Raw genomic sequence first — 11,654 nt, 5'->3', positions numbered from 1 at the left:
ACTTCAAACGCGGTCAAACCGCTCTGCCCTAGTCTCCTGTGACGTAAAGTGTTTGACACATTCTCATTGCCTACGTAGCAAACAAGTCGTCAATACGACTACACCCACCATCAAACAAGCTTTGTTTCCTGAATTTTAGGTTCCAAAGTGCCCATATAACTAAATATACTTTTGAAAACGGAAACTGACCGTCCTTTGACTCATAACAACACCTCACCAATGTGAAAAGTTATCGATCAACCTAATATGAACGGTATCTCTTTCTTCGTAAACAAACCGTGCTTGTTAAAAACATGTTTCGCTTTGTTTTCAGATTTATTTTAATTTACGTCTAAAGAGTCCAACCCCTATACTGACGTAATGTAAAGTTGTTCGTTCACGTTGTTTTCTAGTACTTTGCTTACATCATTAAAACGTTTTCACACAACAACTTACATATAAATATGAGGATATCCCGTCATTTCCAACATTGTGAAATAAAGGTTTCTAGGATAAGGTAAGGAAATTTACTACTTGAGCAAATAGGTTTAGCTGTGGAAAATTTGACATGGAAAAACAAAGTTCTAGAGGTTAAATATTGCTGCGCTGGCTTACCAAACAAAGAATCTTGCAAGAACAGTACTCAGATTCCGGGAGTTTCATTGCACCGTTTTCCTAAGAATCCTGCGATTCGCAAACAATGGACGAATTTTGTTCGACGATATCGCCTTGACTTCGACCCATCAGCCTATACAGCCGGCACTTTTTCATGCTCGAGCCATTTAACAAGTGCATCATATACACGCGGGGCGGCTATTAATCTTCCAGGTTTTGATACTGAGAATACAAAACGATTTCTCAATCGCGATGCAGTACCGACCATTTATGAACATGTATCGTCTAAAGCGCTGAATTCGGGAGAACCAAGTTCCAGAGAAAAACAAATGGCAAGTTCAATTATATTTATTTATTTTATTCTTCATTTTATTATCAGGTTACATTAGTTCATTTATTTAATTTTTTCGTTGTTCCAGTTTCCTTTGGTAAACTAAGGCGGGATTTAAGATCGGCCAAAAATTTTTTGGTATAAAGCCCTTTTCCTATAAATATTTTAGGAAGTCTTTGTCTCTAGGCGTCACTGAGGAAACTAAATTGTTGCTACTGGGGGGGGAAGGAGGGCATTGTCCGATGACCAGGGTCGTCGACAGCAGGCTCGGACCCAGGGGTGATCTACAAAACTGGGCCCCCTGAAAAAATTTTCTGTGGCCACGTCTCTAAGTCTCCCGGAGAACAAGGGAAACGCCCTTTTTAGGTACAATTGTTGAAAAAGGGGGCACAGGCCTTGGAAACTGGTTTGTTTTAGCGATTGTAACCTGTGTTTCTGTGCCTGTTTAATTGAAATATTTACTCGATCATAACTATCAACAGATTGTTAAAGAAGCGTGCTCCAAAGATTTCCCCACAGAAAAATCTACGGAATGCAATAAAGCCGAGCCGGTTGAGACGGAAAATGATCTAGAGATGGTACTTCCTGAAGCAGACTTTGACGTGCCTCCTGCAACAAGAGCCGTATACTGTGAAGTGAATTTAAACTGTTCGGGATGTAAGAGAAGCAAGAAAAAAAGGATTCTGTTGTTCAGAAAATACAAAAGAATCGCCACACGTGTTAAAAAGCTGCTCAACAAAAACAAAGAATTGAAGAAGGTAGGTACACATTTTTAGACGACAGGAGTTTCTTGTAATTTCAAAACATGTTAGGAAAGAAGCTCGACAAGCAAGCACTTAGGAAAACTGTTGTTTTCAAAAAGTTGATATAACAATAAATAAAACTTTCTATGTAGAATAATTGAATCGATTCAGAAATTGTTTAACAATTTTTTTAATTTCTGAACAGAAGTACAACAAATTGCTGAAAGCAAACGACCTAGAAAATGACGAAGTTGACTTTGGAACAGAAAAAGACGAAACAGAAAGCATGCTTGAACCCGGAGAGCAAAACTCTGAAGAATCTGATTTTGGCTTATCCAATGAATCTTCCGGTGAAAGCGAAGATGAGGGCATGGATGATGATGATGATGATTATGATATGGATGACAAAAGTGGTGATTATGATTATGATGATTATGATGATGAAAGATAAAACATACAATCAAACCGCATCAAGTATGTTATTGTTGCAAAAATATTTTGTACCTTTTTTAACTTACTCAGTTCTTGTTGAAGAATTAGCGAAAGAAAAAATACAAAAAATGTCCATTTGCAGCACATAACAAACTTTCCCAGAATGACAAACTGAATCAATCCTATTCTTATGCACTCAACCAATTGAAGCCATAGATGAACGATCTAAACAGCAAAAGTGTTAAAAACTGTCAAAAATCAGAATTAGTTCATATTTTGCTGGTTGAACTTTTTCACTGCATCACTTTTTAGATTTGATCTGAAAACTCCAGTGGCAGAAGAGCCCAAGTTCATTGTGTTTTGCAGTATGCTGATGCAACTATTTTCAATGTTCTGCTTCAAGTGCAAAGTTGGCAAACCTGATGTTGAATTGGTCAAAAATGGCACCATGATAACTGTAAATCAAAACTGTGATCAATGTGGAAAGAAGTCCTTTACTTGGCAATCGCAGCCATTCATGCTTGGACGTTATCCCGCAGGAAATGTTCTGCTCAGTTTTGGCATACTAACTGCTGGTGCCTCGATAAGCAAAATCCTTCTGCTATTTAAGCATATGGGATTAGCAGCCTTCAAAGCAAGGACCTACTTTCTGCATCAGCGCGAATTTCTGTTTCCTTCTGTCCTAAATCATTGGGCAAATTACAAAACTCTCTTGACAGAAGAGATGAAATGCAAAAAGGAAGTGACAATTTGTGGTGATGCACGTTTTGATTCAATGGGGCACTCAGCAAAATATGGTGCTTACACAATTTTCTGCACGAATTTGAAAAAGATTGTTGACTTTGAACTTGTTCAGGTAAATTACTATGATTAACTCTTTTTTCAAGGTTATGTCAATTAATAAAACAAAAATCTATATAAACAATGCAGGTAAATTGAAGCTCTTTTTAGTAGATAAACCAAGTACACTACACCAATCAAACTTCAAGCTTACATGTACTTTAAAATTTCAGGCTAACAAAACAAAAGGAAATTCTTCCCAACAAATGGAATTACTTGGACTTCAAAGGTCAATCCAGAAATGCATTGATTCTGAGGTTCCTGTGTCGCAGTTTGTGTCAGATAGACACAGAGGTGTTGCTAAATGGTTAAGAGAGGAACATCCGGCTATTAAGCATTATTTTGATATCTGGCATATTGCCAGGACTCTAACAAAAAAGTTAATAAAGGCTGGGAATGAAAATAACTGCCAAATTATTAACAAATGGACTGCAACCATTCGTAACCATTTATACTGGTGTGCAACATCATCAAAACAAGGTTTTAGCCAATTGATCCTTGCAAAGTGGAAATCGATAATTAACCACATACAAGACATACACACTCACGAGGATCCATTATTCAATACCTGCATCCACCAAACATTCGATCGAAAAAGGAAATAAATTAAAAATGGTATGTGAGAGAAAACATAATGCCTACAAGAAGTATTTAGACTATCTGGCAATGAAATAACTTTAATTTGGTAGTTAGATAGTTTTTACATGTCAACAAGGCCACAGATCCACCCCTCCCTCCAGATATACATAGGTTTATGGTACCCTTAGTCAGTTAGAATTCAAGTGTTGGATCCTTATACTAGCAAATATTGTTTATATACAATATTTAACAATATGTTTACATGCAATAATACAAGTAAAAGTTTCTGCACAAGAATTAAAAATCTGAAAACGTTCTTAAAGGTATTGTTTGCTTTTCTTATTTCAGGAACTACTGCATTTGACAAATTGAAACCTATACTGCTTGACACTAGACTTCTAAATGATATAAGGAGTATTTCCAGTGATGCTCAAACAAGTTGTTTGGAAGCCTTTCATGCCACACTCAATCATTGGCACCCTAAAATGATTCATTACCATTGGCTTGGAACCAAATGCAGGTATTTACATTTAAAATTAGAGATGGTGCAGCTAATAGAGATGGTGCAGCTAATTTTTGGGACTATCATTCTAATTTTATTTGTTACTTGAGTGATTAAGAGTTGTTAGGCAGGTAAAAGTGATTTCTAGACATAAAGCTGACAACATATGGAAACCAATGTTTTTTTCAATAAATGTTGCATTGCTGAATAATATAAAACATTCAATCACAGCTCTTATCCATTCCATTTCTGAAATGTTTTCTCTTTATTTGCTTAGACACATACTCGCAATTTGTCATTTTAATGAGAATCTGTCAAGAGAGACCATGAAAACTGATGATGGGCAGGACATACTGGGTGTTTCGTTTCCCAAATACAAGCTTGGAGAAGAAGTTGTTAAACCAGTCCCTGTTCCACCTACATATGGTAAGTTTTAATAAGGTTTAATCTTTGACCAAGATACTGAGAAAATGAAAGGCACTTTGAAAAAATCAGGTTTTAGATATTTTGTTTGATATTTACCATAACACTTATTTCATTTACTTCAAGACTACGTCAGAACCCTTCGCCAGATCCTGGTTTCAATTTCAAAAGAAGAAATGACCACTATCTTGGCACAACATACCTCAATTGCACCTAAGCCACTGAACTATCAATTCGAGAGTCGTATTTCGAAGGAAGAAGCAAAGGAGAAGTTCAGGAAAAGATCCTTTGTGATTACAACATTGAATCCACCAGGTAATGTTATTTTGATAGTTTCTTCATCAAATACTTTTGCTAATTATTTGTACTTTGCTTATAAGCCCAATTATATAATAACTATTGGGGTAAGTGATGCAAGCTTCTTCTGTATTCGGAAATTTGATTAATGTTTTGCCAAAAAGATTAAGGGTGTCCCTTGAATTTCATGAAAAAGTTATGCAAATTATAAAAAATATAAAAACTAACATCATGACAATAGTATTATCACTTTTTTAGCTCAACAGCAAAAGACCATGATGGAGCAGGAGGCAAAAAAGGCCAGAGGAACAGAGAAGAAGAAAACCAGAAAAACTGGTCACTGTAGAACATGTAGAGAAACTATGCAAAAGTGTGTCAGCAAATAGTTCAGTCTAAATATATATATATACAAACAATTATTATGTTAATTTTTGAAATAAAGTACTAATTCATATTAATCCATGTTCAGATTACATATTTAAATTTTGAAAATGAACATGCTAAGAGTAACATATTTTATAAGCACTGATTACAAACTATTACATTTAGACATAATGTTACATCAATTTTCAATACATAAACATATATATTTTATTCAGAACATTAACAGAATTTTATAAGAAACCAGGCAATAACCTCCTTTGTTAAAAGGATGTAAAGAGATTCTAGAATACAGCAAAAAATATAAAGAATATATTTTTGTTTGTAACAATTCAGTGGAAATTGCCTGTTAATAATCATACAAAAAATATATTTTCTACAAGTTTTCAAGCAATTATTTTGAAAAACATCAAGCAAAGGTTTCTTTAAAAATAGGTGTGACCAACCATAAAAAGTGCTGGATACAAAGGGAGTTATTCTCTTTGGGCAGAATCTTTGTAGCCAGTTTTTTTATTGTTGGTGTTATATTTTTCCCTGATAAAATTGTATATACATGCAGTTAATGGTCTTGCTGTGTCCCAACCAAGGTATCCAAAGATCCACCTCACCAGATTTCTGCAAGCAACTGCACGCAGATATCTGCAAAAAGTGCACTTTGTTACTAAGCAGACAGCAAAATGTCTTTCAACTAGTTTTGAGTAGTTTTTTCTGGTAATTTTTTAAAATTTAATTTTTCAAAATTTGATTATATAATGTGAAATAATCAGTTGTCCTTTAAAAATAAAATGTGTAGGATGAAAAGATTTTGAATAGCTAAGTCTTGCTTTAACAAACTTTAACCCTATAAATTTAAAAATACTTACTCATTCTCAGATGCACCAGCATGTTTTTTATATGGCTTTCCATTTTTTTGCTTTAAAAGTGGACCAACAATTTTTAACACTTCTTTGTTAACAAGTGCCTTGAAGTCTTCGTGCTCTGTAATGCAGCTTAGACTGTCGGAAAGTCCATCAAAAACCACTTTTCCATAGGCTGCATGGACCTCTCGGCAACAACGATACTCCCGAGCACTAACTAGTCTTCCAACACTGCATTTGTTGCAAGCATATACTTATCAAAAATAGAAAGAGAATAATAAACATTGCATTTCCAAATTCTGTTATGTAGCTTGTAAATAATGCTAAATTACAATAAAAACCTGCAAATAAGAAACATAAGGAAGAGTCCAAGTTGTTTCTTTTTTGGGCCCACACTCTTCTAGCCTACTTTGCCAGGGTGCATTCCTAAGTGCCCAAAGATTTTCCGCGTACAGCCAGGTTTTTATTTGGCGTTCAGCGTGCAAACCAATAAAAAAAATTGTTTGCGTACTAAAAAATTTCGTTAGTTGGCATGCTAAACATGAAGCCATGTACATAGTTAACGACTCCTACGCCACAGTTTTCTTTAATAATCAGTTTTCTATGCCTGGCGCAACAATGTTTGTTGTTTTACTAACAGCTTTTATATTTTCGGCGTACCTAAACAAATGCCCCAGTGGACCTTCGGCGTACAGTTGACATAGAATGCACCCTACTTTGTAAACTTTGAAAATATACATACGATTGGCAATCCAGTACTGCTTATCAGCCTACCTTGTTATATCATTACTACTGCAAGATACTGCTGTAAGAAGCACTACTAACTTACTAACAACTAGTACGTGAAATGCGTAAAGGGGTCTGTACTTTGCAAATTAGAGAGATCGCAGTCGGTGGGCGATAGTAAAACAAGTGCTTTTGACACTCGTTTTCCGATCCGAAGCTATTCTCGTCCTTGTGTGTGTTGTCGAAAGAAAATAATATAAATTGGCTCTGAAATGATAGTTTGATAGAAATATTAACTTACCATTCATTTAAAGCAACATTCCTTTCAAAACGATCACGAAGTTGCGACGGCCTAATGCTATCTTCGTCCTCGGCCTGATCAGTCCCCTCATCATCAGCTTCTTCAGATTCATCGCTATTGTCTGAGGCCAAAGGCTCGTACTGATATAGCATGAAAACAGCGCCATAAACCTTTGCAAATCCTTCTTCGCCGCTAGATTCATTTAAAGTGGCATTATTTGATTCAGTTATACTCGCGTCGCTGCTTGAACTAGACGACATTGTCAGAAACACACTGTATTCCACTTAGGCCGCACGCATTTTGCAAAAATGTGTCAAACACTTTACGTCACAAAAATACACTCGTTCCAGATCCCGTGTACAAATTTTGGAACCGTAGGCACTAAATTCAAATTGTTAAAACCAAAATATTATTTGCCCAATGCAATTTTTAGTTGCATTTTCGGAATTAGCGATATCGAATTGGTCTAGAAACAAGGGGAAAATTTTCGATTCATAATACCTTTAATGAAAACTGAAATAACATCCTCTGGATAGCCGTTCTCCAGAAAGATCTTAGTTAGTTTTTTCACTGCGCTACTTAAAATGTAATACAGAAAATTTATTCAGTGGTCTTGCTTCATGCTGTCTATCATATCAACATGTCTTCAATTAAAAGGCGAGCAATAGTTGGTCTTCACGCATTCTACGGGAAAAAGTCATTCTGAAAAGCAATGTTAAAGCGCAACGAATTCGTGAGCACTTTTGCAAGGCTTGGAACATATGTCCAGCCCATCCAAATGCTATCGAGGTCCTGGAGAGGTATACATGCTTTCTTTACGGTTTTTCAACAACTGTCACCAAGGCCAATGGCGCCTGCTCAAAGAGTTTCTGGAAGATTTTTAAAACTAAAGGGAAAGTTGTTGACCTTAGTTTGATGCAACCGTGTGTTGCCAATCTACAATTGCAGAAAGCTAGATCAGCTTATGCTGCAAACATTTACAGGAATGCGGATCAGTTGCAGTTAAGCATTGGCAGTCCAGTTGATCATGGTTGGGATGCAGCCGGTAAGGCATCGTGGAGTAAAGACATATAAGTAGATAATAATGCCAAACTGCTTCTAAATACCAATCAAGATGCTGGAGAAGACAATACTGACTAAATGAATGACAATTGCTTTGAGGATGATTATAGCAATTACTCTGATGACAACGGATACTAGAATGTTTATTCAAAACAACTTTAAATGTTTATTAGCCGTATTATATTGCCTTTTGACATAATCTTTTTTAAGCTTTTAAAGCAAATCTATCTGTGCAGCAGATTTTACTCTAGAAATATTGAACACGATAAATAAACGATTTCAGCATGAAAAAAGGACCAGTGCATAAAGAATTCCGCCGTATGAGATCAACCTTCGAAATCAGTATATCGAAATTGATGAGAATAAAAAATTTACCAACTTTTTTTCAACATTCAAATTTTGATGAAAACGAGGTTTGGACATGAAATAGAGGCTTCCTGGTACTGAATTTACATTTATAAAATAATTTTTTGAAATCAGCACATCAAAATTGATAAAAATCGATTCATTTACAAACTTTCGTTCAACGTTCAAGTTTGGACGAAAACGAGGTTTGAACGTAAAATAGAGGCTTCCTGGTACCGTATTTCTCTGTATAACATCGATTTTCGTAATCAGCGTATCGAAATTGACCAGGTAGAGTTGGTCTTGCAAATTCCCTCGATGGGTGACGATACCCCCCCTTCCTCGCCTGGTCTATTGCAACTTGTGCAGTCTGTGACACCAATGGAGGTCGAAGAAACGGAAAAGCCGTGCGATACTACAGCTGAGAAAGTATGTGAAAACAGTCAACCAAAAAGGGAGTTTTGCCCTTCTGAAATTAAGCTGGATGCACTGACGAGCAAACAGGAATCAACTGTGAGAAAATTGCTTCACGCAGAATCGCAATCGTTTTCCACAAATGAGTCAGATATGGGGGGGGGGGTGTCCTAAATCTCAATCTAAATCTCAATGACCTAAATTTAGAGATACAGGTACACAACAAGACTCCAGTGCAAAAGAACTACATCTACACCGAAGTCAAATCATACAAGACTTGCTAAATAGAGAATTCATCACCCCATCCAAATCTTCATGGTCATCACCGGTAGTTTGCGTCTGGAAAAAGGATGGAAGCCTCAGACTCTGTGTCGACTACAGAGGTCTCAACAGTAAAACAATGAAAGATAGACATCCTTTGCCTCATATTCAAGAAACACTAGACAACTTAGGAGGCAAGCAATGGTTTTCTGTACTCGATCAGGGAAAAGCATATCACCACGGTTTTTTAAATCCTAGTGATTGTCATCTAACCGCATTCATTACACCTCGGGGTCTTTTCGAGTGGGTACGAATACCTTTCAGACTCACAAATGCCCCTGCAGCATTCCAACGCCATATGGAAAATATATTGAGAGATCTTCAAGACGATATTGTGATTCTGTACCTCGATGATTTGATTGTATCTAGCCACGTGTGTATCTAATTGTTGTATCTAATCCTTCTACGAACATGTTAGTCACGTGTGTACAGTGCTTCAACAACTAAGGGAACATGGAATCAAGCTAAAAGCAAGAAAATGTGAGTTGTTTAAGCGTGAAGTGCATTTTCTTGGTAGAAAAGTGTCCGGAGCGAGTTATTGCATGGATGATAGTAGTAGATCAAAGCTTTCACAAGCTTACTAGACAAAAGGCTCATGTGAAGGACACTTACTAGTTACTACTTGAAGTAAATAAATAAATTTTGTGGTATTTCCACCCAACACAACGGCCCGCACCCAGTTATCAGGCTTATTGACATGGTGCCGCTGCACAGCCAGTTAAAGATTCTGGTAACGACCTATGTAGTCTGGCCCGCGTGATTGTGGTAACATCGCACCCAGATGGTTTTAGATTGGATTTGCTGATGTTCTCGCTGGGTTATTTCGTTAGGTTTATCTTGTTTTGAAGCAAATGAGTTGTTTTTTTTATCAATATCTCGGTTATCAAGAACAGGAAGTCGTGGCAGGCTAACAAAATTGGTGCATTGGCGGGGAAAAGGGTCAAACCCCTTTTCACAATGTTTATGAAGGCAAACTGCAGTTTTTGAACAGAGATTGTGGACATTTCCGGAGTATTGGTTGCAGTTTTGAATGATTTGTGAAGTGATTATTGATTGAATTACATGCAGAATGGCGGATATTACACCAGACATTGTGGAAGACCTCGAATTAGAGGTGGAATCGGTGATTTGTTCCAAGGAAACTTGGTTGCAGATTCTATTTTCGCTGGCTGAGTTATTGCACTTACCAGGGGACAGTCCCAAGAATAAAAGCTGTCTAGCAGTGATTAGAGTGGTAAGAAAACATATTTCTGAAAGTTTAGAGGCAAATAAAGGTGATATAGAAGGGCAACATGAGTTTTTAACAGGTGTTTTGGATGTCCTCAAATTATCAGAGAAGGGAGACCCCAGATATCCCACAGGTGGGGGGGGGGGGGGTTGAAGCCTTCAGGGACAGCCAGATGATGTTGTTTCAAATAATTTGGATATCAGGGAGGCTAATGAGGATGCATATAACCATGAGGATGCATGTTGAAGGAAGAAATTATCCAAAACATTCTTTCTAAAGTTGGCATATCTGTTGAAAAATCGATTGAGATTTGTACCAAAACAATACAGCAGAGTGAAGAGCCAGCATGGTATTTGGAACGGGCCAAAAGAATAACTGCATCTATCTTTGGAAAAGTTTTAAACAGAAGACCAAATAACTATCCATCCTCTCTAATAAAAGCAGTTCTTGATAAAAACAAATATTGTTTAGAGTCAATGCCAGCACCACTAAGATGGGGAATCAATAATGAGAATACTGCTATTGCAAAATACAGTGAACTTAATCCTGAGCTTGAGGTGAAGAAATGTGGCTTCATTATAAGTCCAAAATGGCCCTGGTTGGGTGGTACACCTGATGGTATCATCTTTGATAATGATTTTCCTGTTGGTGGCTTAGAGGTAAAGTGTCCTTTTCAAAGAGAGACATGACATTGGAGGAAGCTTCTTTGAAAGACCGGACTTTCTTCTTAAAGCTAACTGATGCTGGCTTAAAACTGAAGGAAAAACATGCATATTATTATCAATGTCAAGGACTTGTAAATTTACTGGGACTTTAATGGATTGACTTTGTAGTTTTTACATTAAAAGATTTTCATTGTGAAAGAATTTATAAAGATAAGTCTTTGTGGAAGTCAAAAATGCTTCCATCATTGACTGTCTTTTTTGTTAACCACATTTTGCCAAGGTTGTAAAAATGTTGCCAAAGTATTGTGAAACTATAAAATCCTTTTATTTCTTGCAAAAGCTTACACACATGTTTAATTTTCTTCAGAATGTTAATATTCATTTGTATTTTTTTAATTTCTAATATTTAATAGAACCATTATATGTTTAAAGCTTTCATTTAAATAGGAAAATGTTAGAAAGACAAAATAAAAAGACCTAGTGTGTTCTTGTAGTTTGATAAAATTGAAAACCACCAAAAATTAAAATCATTATCTGATTTCATTTTGATTTGATTATATCTAATTTAACTGTTAAAAAGTATGAAGTTACAGAAGAGAAAGTATCCTTTACA

At 36.3% G+C, this 11,654-nt stretch overlaps 3 protein-coding genes across 3 annotated transcripts; all 3 read left to right on the top strand.

Moving 5' to 3' along the window:
- Window positions 1–314: 314 nt before the first annotated feature.
- On the top strand, window positions 315–2,314 carry LOC148959684 (uncharacterized). Its single transcript, XM_089110282.1, has 2 exons — window positions 315–1,683; window positions 1,874–2,314. Exons 1-2 carry the CDS (start codon window positions 1,501–1,503, stop codon window positions 2,117–2,119), a joined length of 429 nt encoding a protein of 142 aa, XP_088966408.1. The 5' UTR covers window positions 315–1,500; the 3' UTR covers window positions 2,120–2,314.
- A 37-nt stretch (window positions 2,315–2,351) lies between these two features.
- On the top strand, window positions 2,352–3,898 carry LOC148959683 (uncharacterized). Its single transcript, XM_089110279.1, has 2 exons — window positions 2,352–2,956; window positions 3,114–3,898. Exons 1-2 carry the CDS (start codon window positions 2,468–2,470, stop codon window positions 3,543–3,545), a joined length of 921 nt encoding a protein of 306 aa, XP_088966405.1. The 5' UTR covers window positions 2,352–2,467; the 3' UTR covers window positions 3,546–3,898.
- A 55-nt stretch (window positions 3,899–3,953) lies between these two features.
- LOC148959682 (uncharacterized) lies at window positions 3,954–5,127 on the top strand. The gene is made up of 3 exons (XM_089110345.1): window positions 3,954–4,039; window positions 4,299–4,447; window positions 5,000–5,127. Exons 1-3 carry the CDS (start codon window positions 4,005–4,007, stop codon window positions 5,125–5,127), a joined length of 312 nt encoding a protein of 103 aa, XP_088966471.1. The 5' UTR covers window positions 3,954–4,004.
- The last annotated feature ends 6,527 nt before the right edge of the window (window positions 5,128–11,654 follow it).

Source organism: Rhopilema esculentum, chromosome 9 (assembly GCF_057945365.1).
Source record: "Rhopilema esculentum isolate cy_ngs chromosome 9, ASM5794536v1, whole genome shotgun sequence".
NCBI classification, from domain to species: domain Eukaryota; kingdom Metazoa; phylum Cnidaria; class Scyphozoa; order Rhizostomeae; family Rhizostomatidae; genus Rhopilema; species Rhopilema esculentum.
Note: the sequence above shows the minus strand (reverse complement) of the source record. Positions and strands in the feature narration are given on the sequence as shown.

Bases quoted from the DNA above. Each gene is read 5' to 3' on its own strand.
- LOC148959684 (XM_089110282.1), top strand. From the start codon at position 1,501: ATGGTACTTCCTGAAGCAGACTTTGACGTGCCTCCTGCAACAAGAGCC. The intron at 1,684-1,873 runs GTAGGTACACAT...ATTTCTGAACAG, and splicing joins AAAACAAAGAATTGAAGAAG to AAGTACAACAAATTGCTGAA.
- LOC148959682 (XM_089110345.1), top strand. From the start codon at position 4,005: ATGATTCATTACCATTGGCTTGGAACCAAATGCAG. The intron at 4,040-4,298 runs GTATTTACATTT...TTATTTGCTTAG, and splicing joins TGGCTTGGAACCAAATGCAG to ACACATACTCGCAATTTGTC. The intron at 4,448-4,999 runs GTAAGTTTTAAT...TCACTTTTTTAG, and splicing joins CCCTGTTCCACCTACATATG to CTCAACAGCAAAAGACCATG.
- LOC148959683 (XM_089110279.1), top strand. From the start codon at position 2,468: ATGCTGATGCAACTATTTTCAATGTTCTGCTTCAAGTGCAAAGTTGGC. The intron at 2,957-3,113 runs GTAAATTACTAT...TTAAAATTTCAG, and splicing joins TTGACTTTGAACTTGTTCAG to GCTAACAAAACAAAAGGAAA.